This window comes from Daldinia vernicosa (genome assembly GCF_022497035.1).
Source record: "Daldinia vernicosa strain CBS 139.73 unplaced genomic scaffold F5Y00scaffold_56, whole genome shotgun sequence".
In the NCBI taxonomy this organism is placed as follows: domain Eukaryota; kingdom Fungi; phylum Ascomycota; class Sordariomycetes; order Xylariales; family Hypoxylaceae; genus Daldinia; species Daldinia vernicosa.
In genome coordinates this window covers 200,208-220,061 of record NW_025953972.1, presented here as the reverse complement: position 1 = coordinate 220,061, position 19,854 = coordinate 200,208, and the positions used below count along the sequence as shown (strand labels likewise).

The following is a 19,854-nucleotide window of genomic DNA, read 5'->3' as shown; positions in this document are numbered from 1 at the left end:
TAAATAAATATATATTTTATTAATATATATTACTAACAATAATAATATAATTTTTAAATTTATAAGATTTAAAAATGTTTAAATAAAAATATTTAATATAAAAAAATTTTTATTTATTAAAATTAATATAATTATTTATAAAATATTATATAATAATATTAATATTTTTAAATAAATTTTATATTATTTCTTTTTATAATATAATATATATTATAATAATAATATTATAAATTTATTATTATATATTATTATTTATTATTTTATTTAAATTATAATAATTATTTTTAAAATATTAATTAAATAAATAATTTTATAATATTAATAATAAATTTATTAAAAAAAAATTTATTATATTTTAATTTTTATTAAAAAAACTTTTTTTATTTTAATATATATTAAAAAAATAATGTTTAAAATTGTTTTTTTAAAAATTATAAACGTTTAATTTATTTAAATAATTAAGTATTTTATTTTATTAATATTAAATTAACGTAATAATATATAATATAATTTAATTTAAATATTAAAAATATTTATAAATTTAAAATATTTTTTTAAAATTTATAAAATATAATAAAATTATTTATAATTAAATTATTTATTTTTATTTTTTATAATAAAAAATATATTAATTAATTTAAATTATATAAATTTTTATTTTAAAAATATTAATAATTTAATTATTTAAATAAGAACAATACTAGTTGCGCAGTGTGCCCATTGCTGCGTGCGCAGTATAAAGTGGTACGTACCGGGTAGCCTAAAATCGCTTCCCGCATTCAACCTTTAATAACTTTACGAATTTCGGTCCGATTTTTATATAATTTATACCATAATTTAGATAAGAAAAAGACAAAAAATACCGTTTAGGTTGCACGTGATTCGGACCAATATTAACCCTGATGCGGCTGAAAGTATGAATTGTGACTATAGTGGCTGTTCCAAGGCTCTTTTTAGTGGCCTTTATCCCCTGTAACCCCCACACCTTTCACCCTTAATAACTTTCCCAATATAGCCCGGATAAATTTCAAAAAAGTCTTAATATTTAGATACCTAAATAGCCAATATTATAAAAAAAAACCCTAATTTTTAGCGATTTATTTCGTAAAGATACGGCTATTTCTTTATAATAAGCTAAAATAAACTAGTAAATACTAGTAAAAAAGTCACTTTGTATATATAAATGCTTACTTCTCTAGTATCTCAGCCAATCCGAAGCCGAATCACGTGCAACCTGGACGGTATTTTTGCTGATTTTCTTATATAATTAATTATATTTTTTTGAAAAGAATCGGACCAGTATTCGTAAAGTTATTAAGGTAAACGTTAAAAGGGTGGGAAAAAAAGCTAGGTACGTACCCCGCATACTGCGCACGCAGCAATGGGCATACTGCGCAACTAGTGTTGCTCTTAAATAAAGTTATATTTTTTAATTTTATATTTTTTAAATTAATTTTATAAATAATAATAAAGTTTAATATTTAACTTTTATTTTTAATAAAAATAATATTATAAAAGTAATAATTTTAATTTTTTTAATTATTATTTTTTTATTTAAAATAAATTAAAGTTTTTATAAAAAAAAAATAATTATTTAATAATAATTTATTATATTTATATTATTATTTAATATTAAAAATAAAATAATTAAAAATAAATATTTTTAATTTAATATTTAATTTAATATTAATAAATTATAAATAATATTAATAAATTTTATCGAATTATAAAAAATAATATTAATTAATAAATTATTTAAAAAACGTTTAAAAAATAAATAAAATGGTAAAAAATAATAAAAGCAATTATTAAAAAAAGAAAAAACGTTTTCGTTAAATAAATATAATTATTAATATAAAATAACGATTAAATTTTAATAAAACTTTAATAAAAATTAATAAAAATATAAAATTATTAATATATTAAATTTTTTATAAAATTAAATTATAAACTTATTATATTAAAATAATTTTTTAATAAATATAATTTATTAAAAAATTTATGTAAATTAAAAAAATTAAAGTTTAATTAATAATTAATTATATATATATATTAACGTAAATTTAATATTTATTAAATAATATAAATATATAATAATAAATTTATATAAAAAATAAAATATTTAATAATATATAAAAACCTTATATATTATTTATTTAATATAAATCATATTATTTATTTAATATTATTTTTTTATAAAACTTTATATAAAATTTTATTTAAAACTTTATTTAATTATTATATTAATTATTATATTATTTATTAAAAATATTTTTTATATTAAAACTTTTAAAAATTATTATATAAAATTAATAAAAAAATAATTAAAAAATAATAAAAAAATAATAAATAATTAATAAATAATTTATTAATAAATAATAAAAAGATTAATAAAAGATTTAATATTTTTAACGGATTTTCACGTGCGAACTTACGAGCACGTAAAAACACTTACGTAAGTTTATAAATATATATATTTTTTTAAATTTTATATAATTTAAAAAATAAATTTATAAAATTTATATTATTATATTATATATAATTTAAAAAATAAATATTTATATAAAATTTATATTATTAAAATTATTTTAATTAAAGTATTTTAATTACATTTATATTAATTTTATATAAAATTTAAATGTAAAATTATTTAAATATAAATAATTATAATAATTATTTTTTAAAAAATTATATAATATATTTTTAAAATAAAAAGTTTAATAAAAAGTTTTTTATAATTACGTATTATATTAAATTAGTTATAATAAATTAATTACATATTTAATTAAAATAATATTAATTATATAATATATTTATTATTACATGCGTAATAAATAAAGTATATACCCGTTATTTTTTTTTACTTTTTTAACGTTTATTTTAATAACTTTATAAAATTAAGTCCGAATTTTATATAATTTATATTATAATTTAAATAAAAAAATAATAAAAATCACAGTTTAAAATGTACGTGATTCGGTTTAAAACTGGTAAAAATATTAAAGATATTTTTATTTATATATATAAAATAATATTTTTAATGGTTTTCATTAATTTTTAAAATTTAAAAAAACGCATATACTTGTAAATTCGCGTAAACGTTTTTACGTGCTCGTAAGCTCGCACGTGAAAATCCGTCGAAAACATTAAATCTTTTATTAATTTTTTTATTATTTATTAATGAATTATATATTAATTATTTATTATTTTTTTATTAATTTCACATAATAATTTTTAAGAGTTTTAACGTAAAAAATGTTTTTAATAAATTAATATATTTTATAAATATAATTATATTTTTACGAAATAAAAAGGTAAAAATTTAAGATTCATTTTATAATATAAATTATTTAATTATTTTAATTTTCAAAGTTTTTCGAAATTTATCCGGGTTATATTCGTAAAATTATTAAGGTTAAAAAGTATTAAAATTATAAAAAATAAAAACCGTTAAAAAAAGTTATTATAATTAAAATTTATATTTTTAACCGTATCCGGTTTAATATTAATTTAAATTACGTGCATTTAAACCGTAACTTTTACCATTTTTTATTTAAATTATAATATAAATTATATAAAATTTAAATTAAAATTTATAAAGTTATTTAAAAAAAGTGTAAAAAGTAATTTTAAATTATTTAAAATTATACCTCGTATATTACGTATTTAATAAATGTTAAATTTACGTTAATACGTATATATAATTAATAATTAATTAAACTTTAACTTTTTTAATTTATATAAATTTTTTAATAAATTACATTTATTAAAAAATCATTTTAATATAATAAGTTTATAATTTAATTTTAAATTTATATAAAAGAAAATTAAAATTATATATATAAATTTATTTATATAATTATTAAAATATTTTATAATATATTTTATAAAAGTAATATTAATCGTGTAATATATTTATTATTATTTATATAATATATAAAAATACGTATTAAATAACTTAAAATTACTTTTTACATTTAATTTTTAATAACTTTATAAATTTTAATTTAATTTATATATAATTTAAATTATAATTTAAATAAAAAAATTAATAAAAATATAAATTCGGTTATACGTAATTTAAATTAATATTAACTTAAATACGGTTAAAAGTATAAATTTTAATTATAATGGTTATTTTAAAGGTTTTTTTAATGGCTTTTATCTTTTATAATTTTAACATTTTTTATTTTTAATAATTTTATTAATATAATTTAAATAAATTTAAAAAAAGTTTTATTATTTAAATAATTAAATTGTTAAAAATATAAAAAAAAAATTAAATTTTTACCTATTTATTTTATAAAAATATAATTATTTTTATATAATAAATTAAAGTAAATTAATAAATATTAATAAAAAGGTTATTTTATATATATAAATATTTATATATATAAATATTTACTTTTTAAATATTTTAATTAATTTAAAGCCGAATTACATGTATTTTAAACCGTATTTTTATTAATTTTCTTATATAATTAATTATGTAAATTTAAAAGGAATTAAATTAATATTTATAAAATTATTAAAATAAATGTAAAAAAAGTAAAAAAAAAATAAAATATATATCCCGTTTTATTATACGGGTAATAATAAGCATATTACACGATTAATGTTATTCTTTTATAATATATTTTTTTATTAATTTTTCTATTAATTTTTTTACGTAATATAAAAAGTTTAAATTTAATATTTTTTTAAAAATATAAATATATAAGTTAAAAGTTTCGTAAGTCGCAAGTGTAAATAAACGCAACCCGCCCGCTTTCGAAATTTAATTTAACATAATTAAAATAATATTAATAGACATAATAAGCGTTAATTATATAATATATGGCTACATATAAACTTTGTATTAAATGCCTTACTTTAAACCTTTCCCGGGAACTATTTACACAAGATACGAATGGAAGGTGGGACACGGAGACCTGGCGGCCGGTCTTAAGCGGTTCCAGATCGGAGCTTCAGAAACGGTACGACACATGTGGCCTTTGTCGACTTCTGCTCCTGACGCTAAACGCAAATACGTACGCCGTGTCCGATCAGGTGGAAGATTTTGAGTGGGAGGCTGCGTGGGTGCTAAACGATCTTGACTACAGAGATGCCGAGCTCATCCCACACCGCAAGGGCTCGGGTCTTTGTGTGGTGAGAAAGGCATGGTTCGATGCCCCGGTTAATCTGATACAACTTGTTGAAGACGAAACAGTCATCGATGAGCCATTATACGGTCGCCACCGTGGTATAGATGTTGATATTGACCGAATCCTCTCCTGGTTCCAATTTTGCCAGCGGGAACACGACGACAACTGTTCGGCTGCCTTCCTCAATGTAACCCAGCGGCCTGTTCCAACATTGATGATTGACGTTATTGACAAGTGTCTGAAACCCGCTGATACGGGTGTTAAGTACACTGCTCTGAGTTACGTATGGGGACGAAACAATGAACCCCAGACCCGAGAATCTACTTTACAAGAATTCTCTGAAATAGGCGCTTTTGACCGAGTGACCCTTCCACGTACCATCGAGGACGCTATTGCCGTTACCGTTGCTCTTGGGTTTCGCAATTTGTGGATTGATTCGTTATGCATTGTGCAAGACCGGGCGAAGGAAAAGCTTGACCTTATCAACGCAATGGACTCGATATATAGTCAAGCCGCACTGACTCTCGTGGCTGCAACAGGAGACACTGCGCACTCGGGGTTAAGTGGCTGGTCAAGAGAGTCTCGGGAGGAAGTGCGGGAGTTAACCGCGACCATTGCTCCGGATCTAACAATAGGGGTGTTACCTCCATGTGGGCATCTGATTGAGACTTGTGATTGGGTACAGAGAGGATGGACGTGAGTTTAACAACCTACCGTCTGCTTTATAATTAAATGCTAAGTAGTTTCTGGCTCACAGCTACCAGGAAGGTGTTCTATCTAACCGCTGCTTAATATTTCTCGAAGGACAAATCTACTTCATGTGTCGAAAGAATCTCTGGCGCGAGGATCTGGTAGGAGGACTACCGACAACTAACTTCTCAGGCTCTCCTTTCCTAGGAAGACCCGACGAGAATTGGAATTCATCTCCCCAGCCAATTCTCGAAGAGTTGATCGGATATTATTCACCACGAATTCTGACCTTCCCAAGCGACATTACTTATGCATTTCGTGGTATCGAAAATGCCATTGGTCCTGCAATTGGTGGCACGCAATTCTTTTTTGGACTTACGTCTTGTGCTTTTGATGCCTCGCTGTTATGGACAAAGAAGTCCAGGAATGAAGTACTCACTCGTCGCCCAGGAGCTCCCAGCTGGAGCTGGATGGGCTGGGAGGGAGCAACGTCATATCTTGCTACATCCTACTTCATCGATGAAATAGATTGGCTCACAACCCGTACCTGGGTAGACTGGTATATCGTGGATGATTCTGATAACCTCGTATATGTCTGGGACTCCACAAGAGACACTATCGTCGTCAACCAAAGCCCCAAAGGCGATTTAAAGCTTCAAGGCAAGTCACAACCTATTTGGTGCTACGGTTCTTCTTTAGAAGAAAACCCATTCGGCCGACAAACAGTCCTATGGCCCGTTCATGAGAGACCTCCTGCTTTAAACGCATCTACGGTACCTAGAGGGTTTCCTTATCTCGCATTCGTGACCGTCCATTCCATATTCAACATGAGAGTTGTCTCCCAACAGCATAATATAACCTCGACCTACATAGATATATGCGACAAGGGTGGTTTGGTCTGTGGCACATTGGGAGACTATTATCTTTCTGATATCCCCTCTCCCGACGACGGTATAAAATCCGTAGAAATTATAATTATATCCTACGCAGACGAGGGCCTCACTCATTTCTTTACGGCGGGCAAGAACATTAAGGAAATATACGGGGAATTTGAAGTAGAACCTCTCCCGACCATCGCTTTTAACGTGCTAGTCGTCGCGCCCCATACACAGAGACTAGGAATTTACGAGAGAGTTGGGTCCGGGTTCCTCCTCAAAGACGCCTTGTTCCGGGGATTGGAGCCCCCTACTTGGAAGCAAATTGTATTGGGTTAAGATTTTTTTTTTCCTTTATTAATATTTTTCTCTTTCGGTTGAATATCTTCCTTTTAGTGCTTCCCCTTGTGGCCCATGCCTCGGGCGTTAAACTATGAGGTGTTATTCTTCTACGTCATTAGAAGATATCTTTTGGTACGGTCTTAAACTTTGATAAATATATTCGTTTTTCTTTGTCGAACTTTGTATGTACAACTATCACCTGCAAGGCTTACTGAACATACTTCTTCACTTCAACATTTACAATTGTCAATTAATGTATACGATGTTACACCCTGTATAACATGTCTCGTAACTTAACAGATTACCCCGACTATTGCACTTCATACCACTTGTCCTGTGGTTGCTTTGCAAACTCCCTTAATACCTAATTATGAACATCAAGAGAACAATTCGTTTTACACAAACCAATAAAACATTACCATCCAAAACAGCCCTCGAGCATTCCATCGCGAATCTATGCTGTCTCGCGTTCGCTCTTGGTGGCACGGACCTGGCGTCCCTTCTCAGACCAAGGGAAGTGGAAGACTGGGATGATAAAGAAGGAATTGCTACGACAAGGTTAGTCGTAATTCTATATTTAAGACGAACATAGTTAGGAACATACCTCGAGTCGGCAATACCAGCGAACGCGTTATACCAGGCAAGGAATGCGGCAAGCAGGCCGAATCCACCGCCCGCTTGTGTCAACTTCACAGCCGAAACCGCCGCGCCGTTAGACTTCGCGTATTCGGCACAGGCAAGCATAAGGAAGGCGAGGTCGAGGGTGAAGAATAGCATGAAGAACATAACTGTAGACCTCAAGGTGCATAGAAGTAGGATAAAGGTGAAGATGAACCAGCCCGTCAAGAAGAAACCAAGCACGGACGCTTTCTGGGCATCGTCAGGGTAGGTGGCCAAGGCCTCGAAGCCTGGGGTCAGGGCGATAGCGTAGGAAATCCAGAAACCACCGTAGGATGACAGGGCGGTGGCACCGAAAGTGTTGCCTATGGCCATTTCCCTTTATCACGGGTTAGTAGGTGACGATAGGTAGTAAATGACGGGGTATGATGTTTCTACTACAGTCGCATCATTGTACTTACCACATGCCAGCCAGTAGCTGCACGAGACCACCATATCCGTATGCCAGCGTCAAGGCGATATTCGGAACGGCAACGCCACGCGTGTTGACGTTGACGAGAGATAGGACGAAGGTTGTCAAGGCGAAAGCAGAGAGACCAAGAGGTGCAGGGTTGGCGAACTTGCGGTGCTCGATAGGCTTGTACAAACCGGGTTGAAACTCACCACCGAAGGCAGGGAGTCTGGCGTCGGGGCCGGAATGGGCGTGATAGAGCGGGTTGCCGCCATAGTCCCAGCGGTGGGTGGTAGATGAACCATTGAGGTTTGCGCCGGTGGTAGCGCCGCCGCCAATTTCCTTCTCGGCGGTAGGCGCCTGGTGCAATTCGGTAGAGGCCATCGTGAAGTTGGTGGACGGTGATGGTGGAGCCTACGCAATAGATTCCGAGTTCACAATCCGCAACTAAAAAAAGAAATAAAAAAAAAAGTAAAAAGGGTCCTGAAGCCGGCTGGGGAACGGGGAGAATCTCAGTGGTTTAAATAAGAGCATGGAAAGGTCCCAAGCAGTGGGGAATGATCTGGGGGTGATGGGGGCACGGAGGAATAATAATATAGGAGAGATAGGTTCGAGGAAGTTGAGTAACTAGAGTAACTAGAGTAACTTGAATAGCTCTAGGGTTTGATAAATCTAGTCCTCATTAATTCTAGTCCTCATGCAGATAGAATGCAAAAGAGAACCAAGCCATCCAACCATCCGGCCATCCAGCTATCAGCCATGCAACCCCCATGCATCCGGTGCAGTGGGGAAATAAGAACAAGGGTGTTTTTGGTTTACGTATGTGTTTTCAATTTTCACTCCACCTCTTTCCCCTCCGGCTCCTCATCAGCTTTGCAAATCGTATCTTGCATCCAAGCATTTATTATGTACTATGGGCACTTCTTGGCTTTTGCACTTCATATTTGGGGTAAGCTACCCCAGTTGCCCAGAAAACGCCCAGAAACTGCCATCACTTAAACTAATAGCTATTAGCTACCAATAGATTGGGTTGCATTGACACACCTTTTCTATATACGTTGCTACGTTGCTACGTTGTTGGATGAAAAGAGAAATTTCACATACATAAGTACCTAAAGTCTGCATAAGCAAGCCCATATTTATTGTGTTATTCGGATTCGGGTTGTTTCCAATTAACGTGAAGTGCAAAGCATTACTTATTATAGAAACTAAAAGATTAACGTGCGTAAGAGTTGCGCAGCAGAAAAAATGGAAAAAATTGGATGTGATAGACCAGTAGTATTGTTTCCCGCTCCAGCGGAACTTGTACTCCCCTTTTCCCTTTTTTTTTTCTCTCCTTACAAATGCTGGTAATGTCATGCAGACTGTTTTGAATCGGGACGCGTGAAACTGGGGTTAAAGCTTAGCTTAGCAAATCGTTGCTTACTCGAAAGATCCGGACGAATGCTTTAGCGTCCTCGACAGCGCTGTGATCCCTGTTAGTCTTTTGCTACTGTTCGTAGCGCCTTTTCCCTGCTGTGCCGGAGAAAAGGGACGAGTTTCCATTTGGTCCACTCGCATCCTTTCATTTTTTTATTTCCATGAGGTAATCTGTTGAGAAGAGCCGCTTGGCTGAATAATTTAAAGATAGTTTCGGGTTACGGAGTTTATAGCTATTGCGAGGTCGTCCATGACATTAGTTTATTTGGCCAATGACGAAAAAGGGGGGGAAACAAAAGTCAGATATGTTGTAAGTAGTTATACATATATATTTCCAATATGATAGGTATAATAAGTAAACGTGATATCTGACGTCTGTCTAATAGGAAGATGATGATGAAAAAGAGGGACAATGCGACTCTATACAACTAAGCAAGTCAAAAGAGGTAGCAGTAAAACTGGTACGCCGCGGGTCAGTGAGAGGAGCCGCATGTTTTTCTTTAAAAATGGTTCATATGAAAGTTGAAGGTTGCCTTGTGGTTGAGATTAAAAATTAGCTATCGCGTATATGCAGTTTGCAGAAGAAAACATAGCAACTCGGTAAGAGGTTTGATTATAGCTTGCAAACACTTGTTATCATGTTGTACATAACATATATCTCCGACAGTGATAGTAAAATTGGGCTAATTTATATCAGTGGTTTTTCTCCTCCCCATGCGGATTCAGGTAAAATATGCTTACACGTAATGTAGTACTGGCATTATATTTGATCCCCATTGCTCGGTTGCCAGCCGTTGGGAAGTACATATGCAGTACAATAAGCAAACGGGATAAATCATATCTAACACATGCATACCCAATATAGCTTACTATTGGCTATGATTGGCTACGTTTAATTCCTATGTCAGCACTCGAATATCCCTTTCCCAGTTCATTTGTCCGTTGTAATAATCGTATTTTCAATTCCAAATCGGCTCAGCCTTCTGCTGACGCAAGAGTCGGCTTGTACAGAGCAGAAGAACAAAGCGGGACGCTGAACTCGGGTTTATGGCTTGTGATCTCATATTTAGTGTATGTATGTATAACGTGTCCGCACTCGCACGACAACAACGGCCATCCTGGCTACTAACCCGAGGCTCTAGATACTCAGATCTTAGACCATGCGCTACTATTGTTGGTGGATAAAAGGAACGAAAAAGTGTCTACATACCCAAGGCATTGTACCAACAACACATGAGCATCGGCTCATAAAGAGGACTAACATCCCACAAGAGCGGGGGAAGCCAACATTTCCCCTCATCCTCCTCCACCATCGTGATCTCTCCAAGATTCGTCCCAAGACTTACCATCGTCAATAGTTAATTCTCACCGCCCCGCCGTGGTATGTCAGTGGCGACGGGGAGATGTACTATATAGTCACTTAGATTAATAAGGTTGTTCCTTTGGTGCGACTGCCATGGCGCAAAGCTTAAAGAGGACCCCAAGATCTTCTAGATGCAGCGAATCTACACGCCACGCGATACGAGCATTGCTTGGCCTCTCGTAGCTTTGTCTTACCCCGGATTATACCCCACAAATCCACGGCGCCGAGAGGAAGCTGAGGACAGCACGTCATAATGCGTGTTGATTTACACATTACCGATATACCGTGGAAGTAGTTGGTTGTTGATAATCTGTCAGATTCAACTATGATTACAAGCGAAGAGAAAACGATTTAAATCCTAATCTTACGATCCGGAGAACCCATCCGGAGCTCTTTGGTTTAATGCAATATCCGGGGCATTACAGAGTCGCATCTAGTGTACAGGATATCAAATTTAGACCCCTGTGGCCTTTTGCTCAGCCAGTCGCCGAATCAGACAAGGGTGATTAGGTATTCCTTACCAAGATCGACTAGCTAGGATTCCAATCAAATAAGAATACTACCACGTACACTCAAACGGGTCAACGAGACGAAGCTTCTTACGACTGATAATATACGCCCGTTTTTTTATTTTTTATTTTTTTCATGATGTAGCAAGTGAATGCTTAGGTGTCTAATATCGATCTACTTGTAACAGGTTACTCCGCATAGCACTCACCCACATCGAGATGCTTCCTGGCACCGTCCACGTGCGTTTAAGCCTCATCTCGGCGTCAATACGGTATAACACAAAGGGTCTGTAACATTACACGTCAGGGCACAGTGCTGATAAAGAAAGGACATGCGGCTCGATAATAGACTGACCTCCTATCGCAGATGTACTGCGGCATTGACATTCAACAAAAATCGGAGAATCTAAACTTGCGGTGAATCCATTGGCATATAATACGGTCGATAATTGCCCTGTAGAAAGGAAAAGGGGTAATGTAGTCTATATCGACCTTATGGGTTAGTCGCATGGTATTAACCGGCCATGCCGTGTGTTAGTTTAATATAATTGTATCCTTTCTTAGTAAAGGTATATAACTTGACACACTTACCCGTTTGAATATTGAGAGAACCGGCGCGTTCTCAACATTTCAATCCAAGTAGAGGCCTGCAACGTCAATTCGGGTAATTATCAATAAACACATGCAGCTTAAATAGGCGCTATAGCTACTGCCCTTACTGCAGAAGTAAGATGAATATCACTTCTACACCACATGAATATATCAAGTGCCTAGGTAAGTAATAGATGATGCACTTGAGTCTCAGGGCACGTGTTGGCTTTACTATTTTTAGCTAAGGTTGCTGGTAGTAGTTTAAAGCTGCGTTAGGTATGTAAGTGAATGTAGTAGCCCACTAGGCCTATAGTAAGATGTGTCACCACCAAAAGAGACATATAGAGCACAGCATTATACTTGGGCAGCTCTCTTCCTTTATTTCCTCTTTTTTCTTTCTTTCTTTCTTTTTTTTTTTAAAAAAAAAAGAACATAAAAAATACCTAGAATAATCACGGGCTCGGAAAATGAGGTTCACACGATGTGGAGCTCCCCCTGATCTCCCTGTTCGATATGCGTTGATGAAGTGCATGTAGAACCACATATTGCATGGGTATACACCGGGCGAATGGAGATAGGACACACTAACATTAACAACAGTCAGGATGCCCAACACGCAGCATCTACTTCGTACAGCCTTCCTTCGATGGAAAGCAGATTGAATGGCAATGGCTACTCTGCCGACTCGGCGACGACGGTGTCTGGTAAGGAAACGCAATCGATTATACACCTCTGGCCCAGAGAAAAGTCTTAGTGTAGCTGTGTTCCTTTGGGTAGGAGTCGAATAGGGGCTACCGACGCATCAATCCATAGACACATCCTCCTGATCCCTCTCAAACCCGCCAGACTCGTTCATATCCGGCATCCAGCCCTTTGGCCGCTCGTTACCTCGAACTGTGATACCGTATCCAACTATCTCCACCTTCCGGACCTGCTCGATCATGATGTCCAACTTCTTGGCGTAGACGTTTGGCTTTCCACCAGCGGGCGGACAGATCTGAAGCATGGAACTTACATCTTGGAGATCGTTCAATATAGTCCGGTCATTGTCGGAGCCTTTAGTGCCTGACCCCGGCATGCTTCCGCTTAGTGCGGTAACAGCAGTCGCGAAGCGCATCATCTCGCCGGTTAAGTCAAATATGCCGAATAGGTAGTCAGGGGCCGTTAGTGCTATATCAGCTGGTAGGGCATCTTGGGCCTGTGACGGCGAGAGAAGCTTCTGGTGTTGGAGATAATGAGAGAAGGAGATTGCTTCGACAAATTCTTCTAGACATATCAACGGGTAACGGTAGCGGTTCATCCCGGTCACGTCAGACTCGATGGTAGCTAAGTGCGCTGCTATCTCCTTTAGACGTTCATCGACGTCTGCTTGAATGCGAGGGGGAAGCGGCTGGTTTAGCTTGCGGACACTGTGAGATATACGTCAGGGGTAAATATCTTGAATATTGATAGATGTAGTACCGTTGTAGTGAGAATATTCTATGATACTGTTAGCAATCAGAGACAAGGAAATGGGTTGAATGCTTCCTAGCTTACATCTTCTTACTGAGAGCTGTGACATCTCGAGAAACCTTCCCAATTTTCATACGGCGATCATGATGCTCGTCTAATTCGTCGCGAAAAGTCTCGAACATGGAAGTGTACTGGTTGCGAGGCATATCCCTAGTAGCCCTGCTGTCCGCCACCTTCTCCTTTCCTTGATGGTCTCTCTTAATGCCACCACCCATAGCTCGGCTCTGATTCTGGGGGACAATTACTTCAGACATTGCTTCCTCTATTATGGCAATTTTTTAATTCCTTTGGGAAGCTGTAACAATGTCTAATTGTATATCAGGTGCCGTACTGAATGAAGTACGATACATGTAACTAATGGAATTGCCACTAACAGGAGGTAGTTATCTAAACTTCCAACTTTGATTATCGATAGGGAGGTACTAAGGTACATTAGAGCTAGGCAGCTGACGGTAGCCTATGACCTATTGTTTCACCGAAGATATGCCGGTTCTCATTAACAGTCATTAGATACCCCCTTTCAACTTTGAACTTGACAACATTCTTATATTTCGTCATTTGTCACGGACAACTTTTAACTTTCCCATCTCTTTTATTATATGAATTCATTACTGGATATATTTTCTCCATTTCTCGCATGGACCATGTTTGAATCTAACGGGTCGTTAACACTTGTGCTAAAATCGTCACTCAGACAGTGTTGAACAACTTGTTCTACTCCCACAAGTGCTGGCCACTTCCCCAACTTTTCAGGTTACCTAGTCTACCTCTAATTAGACTTCTCTGCCGGGGCAAAAGAATCATATCCGAAGAAGAGGCCGTATATACGCCTGTACTTTGAAAAGATGGCGTCGCAAGTTGGAGCTCTCATCTCGCGGCCCCTCCCTCTCTTCGCAGCTGCGACTATACTCCGCGCTGCTATGCTATTATACGGTCTATGGCAAGATGCCAACTCGCCACTTAAATACACAGATATCGACTACCTAGTGTTCACAGACGCTGCACGGTTTACCTTTGCGTCTGCGTCGGCGTCGCCATATACTCGGGAGACCTACCGCTACACACCCCTGTTAGCCTGGCTCTTGTACCCAACTACATGGCCTGGTACCTTCTGGTTCTCATTCGGCAAGGTGCTATTCGCCGCAGCTGATATTCTAGCTGGTTATTTGATTATCCAGGTGCTGCGAGGACCGGCCGTGCGCATGTCTGAAGATCGTGCTTGTAGGTACGCCAGTATCTGGTTATTAAACCCCATGGTGGCTACTATCAGCACAAGGGGTAGCTCCGAGGGACTTCTCGGGGTGTTAGTTATGGCTCTGCTATGGGCAGTGCTTGAGAAGAAAGTCACGCTTGCGGGCGTATTGCTGGGGCTAGGTGTCCATTTCAAAATCTATCCCTTTATTTATGCGCCAGCCATTGTATGGTGGATGGATGCTCAGCAGATGAATAGGAGACCAGGCTCTCATGTTCAAGCAGTGAAGGATGGCCAAAGTACTACCCAGCCAGCAACATTATTAGGCAAGGCCATGGCATTTATCACACCCGATCGCATCTTGCTTGCACTTGCTAGCTTGACCACGTTCTTAGCCTTGAACTTTATCATGTACGCACTTTACGGGATGCCATTCCTCACCCACACGTTTCTACATCACGTCAGCCGGATCGACCACCGCCACAACTTCAGTCCATACAACATCCTACTCTACCTTACCTCGGCGCACCCAAGCACTGCCCTAATCAAAGCCGAATCGGTGGCATTTTTACCGCAGCTGGTCTTGTCGACAGTTCTGATTCCTATAGCCGGGGCCAAGAAAGACCTACCAACCACTATGTTGGCACAGACTTTCGCTTTTGTTACCTTTAACAAGGTCTGTACAAGCCAGGTACGTTTATCTCTTAACACTTCTGCCATACTAGGCCATGTCTTCACTTCCCGATATAGACGCTTCTAGCGAATCCCTCAACCACGTAGAGTCCTGTATACCCCTAAGTCTATTATCTATATAGCTGATACTTCTGAACAGTACTTCCTTTGGTATATGGTATTCTTACCTTTATACCTACCAAACTCCTCGTTCTTCCGTAACCCGCGCCTTGGCCTGTTAGCCCTCGGTCTCTGGGTCGCGACCCAGGGGTTGTGGTTGCAGCAAGCCTATAACCTTGAGTTTCTTGGTATGAGCACATTTATCCCTGGCCTCTGGACATCGTCTCTAGCCTTTTTCTTGGTAAACTGCTGGGTCTTGGGAACCATCATTGGTGATCTAGACTATAGTCCCGAACATGAGAAGAGTAGTTGACGTTAATAATAGCAAGCAACGAGGAAGTTGATAATGCATGTATACATACCTATTAGTCTTTATTTTGGTCTTGTTTTAGTAAGTGGAAATGGAGGTGCATTCGGAACCGGCAATTTCTATGCATATTTGGGTTTAGAGGATACACTATCGTATATTTATTTTATGTCATGACAGCTCGGAAGAGGTGATTTAATACTGGATCGACTTAGGCCGTGTACGAAAAGAAAGGAGATCAACTAGTTAAATTGACTAGGTGTTGGTAGGTGGTCCATGTCATCATCGTGAGTCACGGTTAAAGCATCGAGTGAAGGAACGAGGCCCCTAGGGCCCCATAGGGCCAACTATATAAACAGACGAAGTCCTGTAGTCCTTTTAGATTCAATAACGTTCCCGTAATACAAGACCAGTTCCACACTGGGGTATTAAAGTTAAGACAGGTCCGATTCCTGGTAGCATTTTTATATATAGCATCTCACTTGCAGCTCACTTGCCCCGTCAATGTGCAATGGGAAAGTAGCAATATGAGTATAAGCTTACTCGGTTATACTTTCCCCTCGTCGTATCCCTGCGAAGCCACGAGCTGAACTAAATGTGATACATCAATTTTATCACTTTACTGCCTTGTCATACAGTACGCCCCTTGTAATAATGTTATTTAACGGAACCCTAGAACTATTTCGCTAAGATCCTGAAGCGTATATCCATTGGCGCCTTAGGAGGTTGTTATAGTTAAGATGCTTTAAGAGGCGTTATTTTATTTATAATTCGAAACCCTATTCTGTATCGTACACGTCCGAACAAGTAACATTATTTCAGGGGGTGAGCTGTATTTCTATTTCAATATGACTCACATTAGACACCTGCCCTTGGAACTGAAGGATATCTATATACTGATTAAGCTTCTAGTGTATTGAACTATTCTATCATCATTACACTCGTCCACGCAATAGATTACATTGCTAAAACAGCTGAGAAAAGACTCGGTACGCCAGTTGATAGAGAAAGCCATTGCAATGGGTATTATTCACTTCCTGAGAGTTCAAACCTGTCCTTCCCCTCCTAGAAACCGGACGGGCATTCGCCCACACATGTCCTCCCCTAGGTCACCTTAGGTACATCAAGCACTGCGCCGGCTGCACAGCTTTGTTACATGCTTATGATCTCTATATGTACCGGCCCTCTATCCTATGGACAAATGGCCGTTTTCCCTGCATTTATACATAGAGCAGGGCATCGTCATATACCTCGTTAGATTATGCCATTATGCCAGCAGAAAACCCCTCTGCCATATGCCATGATTATCTAGTCGTGAGACGACAAAACAACAACGTCGAGATTTCACACGATTGAGATACCACCTGAAAGCATGGCGTAGTTGGCTAATTTAAGGGAGAGAACCCGTGATTTCGGAAAGTCTGGGTTAATAACCAATCGACCATCCTTATTATAGCCTACCTCTCCGAAGCTGTCCACCATCTCCTCGAAGCGGATATCGGGGCGCACACGATTAATCTCTGCTACGATGTCCTCGCTCCATACCCCAGAGCACCAGCCGTCCTCAATCATGAAATAGGGGTTAAGAGGCGGGACAGGCGAGTCTGGACGGAACTGGTCAGCACGAAAATTTTAACGGCAGACAGAATACATATACTTACCAATATCAACATATCGGATCCGTAGTAGTTCTACGGACTTCAAGTGCTCTAGGGCCCGGATCCCACTTAATACGAGCTGCTCGAAAGCCGCAATAAAATGCATGTCGGTAATGCCCGAACCCGACTCGTTCCACTGAGCATTCTGCCGGCAACAATTCTTGACGGTGATATCAATGGTCTTGAGTTTCGTGGTGCGAGGATTTGAATATCCCGAGAGCATATTGAAGAACCCAAAACAGACACGACCGGTATAAGAGAAGTGCTCCAGATTACTTGTAGCTTTTGCCAATTTCTCACACCAGTGAAGCTGCTCACAAACTTTCATATAGTAAGGAGGACATGCCATTTCCCTCTTATAGTCACACTCGAGGCAGAGATTGAGACTAGTAATTTTTGTATCGAGGCACTCAAGCGTGCTTGCCATACTAAGATAGCTCTTGGATTTGGGCTTGGCATAAGTCCCGTGCCATTCCTCCAAGTTCGGTAGCGCCTGGGAGATGACTTCCCAATCCCTGGGCTGCCGAATAATGTTCCACTGGCCTTTGACAATAAGCGTTCGAATCGACGGAATTTCTGGTAGATTTCTGGTGACCCATGCGGGTCCGGCCAAGTTGAATTTCACCCGTGGCGCCTTTTTCCTTTCTCCGCCCTCAAGCGTCATTACCCGCGCCTCGGGGAACTGCATGCTCACAAGATAGAACACTTCCTCGAGCGTGGAGTTGTCAGTTGGTAATGCATAGGTTGCGCATGCGATTCCTTCGGGAGAGACGGTGGGAAGGGCGAGTGATATATCCCCTGGTTTCGTGGCTTGAAATTTGGGTTGAAACACTGGAAACCATATCTCGATATGCTTTACGTAAGTTCGAAGGTGAGGATGGCATACGAAAAATTCCATAACTTCATTACTGCAGTGTACTGTTGCTTTTAGCTTGATATGTCGATAAAGCCGTTGCTGAATCAGATCCCTCCATGAGGCACAGACAAGGGCTAGGTTAGACAACTCTTTCCTTCTCGAATGCCGCAATGCAGTGCTCCAACCTCGGGCATTCATACTAGGGATGTTGAAAGAACTTGGTGATGTAGTAGAAACCCGATATCCGAATATGTGGTCAAGGATACATTCGTGGATCTCGGCTGGTAATTGGGCTAGGGTTAAGACGGGATTTTGTTCGACGATAGCCGGAGTGGAAACTGGGCTCGAGAACAGACTGTCGTCGGATTCGGGGCGATATGGTTGGCAGGTTAAGCAGCGAATATTGGTTTGGCCCTGCTGAGCATTGGGAAATGGAGTGCTACTGGGACGCGTTGGAGGTACGAAATCGGTCGACTTGGGTGGCTCGAGAGGCGGGCTTGTAGGCCCGGGTGTGACGGGTGTTGATGTAGTAGTCATGATAGCGGCTAATTCGACCGTTGCGGTGTCCTCATCTTCATCCCGGTCGATAGATATCTCTCTCTGCAGGTACGGTTCTCTTGGGAGATGAAGACCCTGAGAGTAAGCCTCGAATGTAGTAGCGGGAATAGCGTCTCCATTATGAAAGGAAGCAGACTCCCCAGTGCCCACCATGATCATTTTGGACTATCAAAAATATTCAGACAACTACGAGGTGGGATCGTTCATGACCTGTATTGTCGAGATTCCGCCGACTACCTAACGTCTACCTCAGGGCTCGGCTATGTTTCGGCGTGCTGAGTAGAATTGGTATTTAAGCACATTCAGCGAAAGAATATCGGTGGTGTAAGAATTGACGATTCGAACGAGATGGTCACAGAGGTAATAATCAACTGAACAAAGGAGATATTGTTAAAACAGCCAATTTCGGCGCTGATAGTTTGTCTAGCCGAATAGAAGGTATGTGATCTTAACTTATGGACGAATCGTAACTTACGATTTGTAAGGATCGCGTTTAGAGAAGATCGGGCAAAGGTCAATAGAATCAGGGTTAAATGGAAGTGAGTCGAATGGTGGCAGAATCAAAATGGTAAAGGACCACGTGCAACCGAGTGGTAATTGCGGTATGGCGATTACGGTGATTGAGATGGCTTGGTATGCCGTAACCGGATTCAAGTCTTTTATCTGGTTCGTTCTAATCTAGGTGTATACACCTCACGAGTTGGGATTTTCGAGTTGGTGTTGGAGTGGGAGATTGGAAGATTGGAAGTTTGGAAGATTTCGGTATGGTATTGTACATGTGTATGGTACAGGTCATGAAAGTAGTCGTCGTGCGATTTCCGATGATGCAAAGAGGACGTGGGCAGAGTTGCCGGGGAGAGGACTTTTCCATTTCGCGCCGTTAAAGTCTTTTGGGTACCTAATGTAGGTACATCGGACTGTAGCGGTTTGGGTGTAGGGTAACTGGTACCAGTTGGAGATAGCGCCCTGGGTTTCTA

At 37.7% G+C, this 19,854-nt stretch overlaps 5 protein-coding genes across 5 annotated transcripts; 2 read left to right on the top strand and 3 right to left on the bottom strand.

Moving 5' to 3' along the window:
* Window positions 1-4,762: 4,762 nt before the first annotated feature.
* Window positions 4,763-7,191, top strand: F5Y00DRAFT_246360 (heterokaryon incompatibility protein-domain-containing protein). The gene is made up of 2 exons (XM_048009131.1): window positions 4,763-5,840; window positions 5,902-7,191. The coding sequence occupies exons 1-2, from the start codon at window positions 4,837-4,839 to the stop codon at window positions 7,046-7,048; spliced, it is 2,151 nt and encodes a 716-aa protein (XP_047861429.1). The 5' UTR covers window positions 4,763-4,836; the 3' UTR covers window positions 7,049-7,191.
* Window positions 7,192-7,213: 22 nt separating this feature from the next.
* Window positions 7,214-8,666, bottom strand: F5Y00DRAFT_169105 (GPR1/FUN34/yaaH family-domain-containing protein). The gene is made up of 3 exons (XM_048004833.1): window positions 8,131-8,666; window positions 7,656-8,048; window positions 7,214-7,599 (listed from the first exon to the last, which is right to left on the bottom strand). Exons 1-3 carry the CDS (start codon window positions 8,502-8,504, stop codon window positions 7,506-7,508), a joined length of 861 nt encoding a protein of 286 aa, XP_047861428.1. The 5' UTR covers window positions 8,505-8,666; the 3' UTR covers window positions 7,214-7,505.
* Window positions 8,667-12,357: 3,691 nt separating this feature from the next.
* On the bottom strand, window positions 12,358-13,858 carry F5Y00DRAFT_246354 (Translin). The gene is made up of 3 exons (XM_048009130.1): window positions 13,539-13,858; window positions 13,464-13,481; window positions 12,358-13,411 (listed from the first exon to the last, which is right to left on the bottom strand). Exons 1-3 carry the CDS (start codon window positions 13,766-13,768, stop codon window positions 12,805-12,807), a joined length of 855 nt encoding a protein of 284 aa, XP_047861427.1. The 5' UTR covers window positions 13,769-13,858; the 3' UTR covers window positions 12,358-12,804.
* A 405-nt stretch (window positions 13,859-14,263) lies between these two features.
* Window positions 14,264-15,957, top strand: F5Y00DRAFT_169062 (glycosyltransferase family 50 protein). The gene is made up of 2 exons (XM_048004832.1): window positions 14,264-15,397; window positions 15,539-15,957. The coding sequence occupies exons 1-2, from the start codon at window positions 14,360-14,362 to the stop codon at window positions 15,809-15,811; spliced, it is 1,311 nt and encodes a 436-aa protein (XP_047861426.1). The 5' UTR covers window positions 14,264-14,359; the 3' UTR covers window positions 15,812-15,957.
* A 1,192-nt stretch (window positions 15,958-17,149) lies between these two features.
* F5Y00DRAFT_265591 (uncharacterized protein) lies at window positions 17,150-19,036 on the bottom strand (the record flags this gene model as incomplete). The annotated part of the gene is made up of 2 exons (XM_048011811.1): window positions 17,150-17,409; window positions 17,467-19,036. 2 exons carry the CDS (start codon window positions 19,034-19,036, stop codon window positions 17,150-17,152), a joined length of 1,830 nt encoding a protein of 609 aa, XP_047861425.1.
* Window positions 19,037-19,854: the final 818 nt, after the last annotated feature.

Excerpts from the sequence above, each read along its gene's own strand:
- F5Y00DRAFT_169062 (XM_048004832.1), top strand. The coding sequence starts at position 14,360 with ATGGCGTCGCAAGTTGGAGCTCTCATCTCGCGGCCCCTCCCTCTCTTC. Across the intron at positions 15,398-15,538 it reads ACAAGGTCTGTACAAGCCAG|TACTTCCTTTGGTATATGGT; the intron begins GTACGTTTATCT and ends ACTTCTGAACAG.
- F5Y00DRAFT_246360 (XM_048009131.1), top strand. The coding sequence starts at position 4,837 with ATGGCTACATATAAACTTTGTATTAAATGCCTTACTTTAAACCTTTCC. Across the intron at positions 5,841-5,901 it reads TGGGTACAGAGAGGATGGAC|CTACCAGGAAGGTGTTCTAT; the intron begins GTGAGTTTAACA and ends TCTGGCTCACAG.
- F5Y00DRAFT_169105 (XM_048004833.1), bottom strand. The coding sequence starts at position 8,504 with ATGGCCTCTACCGAATTGCACCAGGCGCCTACCGCCGAGAAGGAAATT. Across the intron at positions 8,049-8,130 it reads CAGCTACTGGCTGGCATGTG|GGAAATGGCCATAGGCAACA; the intron begins GTAAGTACAATG and ends CCCGTGATAAAG. Across the intron at positions 7,600-7,655 it reads GCTGGTATTGCCGACTCGAG|CAATTCCTTCTTTATCATCC; the intron begins GTATGTTCCTAA and ends ACCTTGTCGTAG.
- F5Y00DRAFT_246354 (XM_048009130.1), bottom strand. The coding sequence starts at position 13,768 with ATGTCTGAAGTAATTGTCCCCCAGAATCAGAGCCGAGCTATGGGTGGT.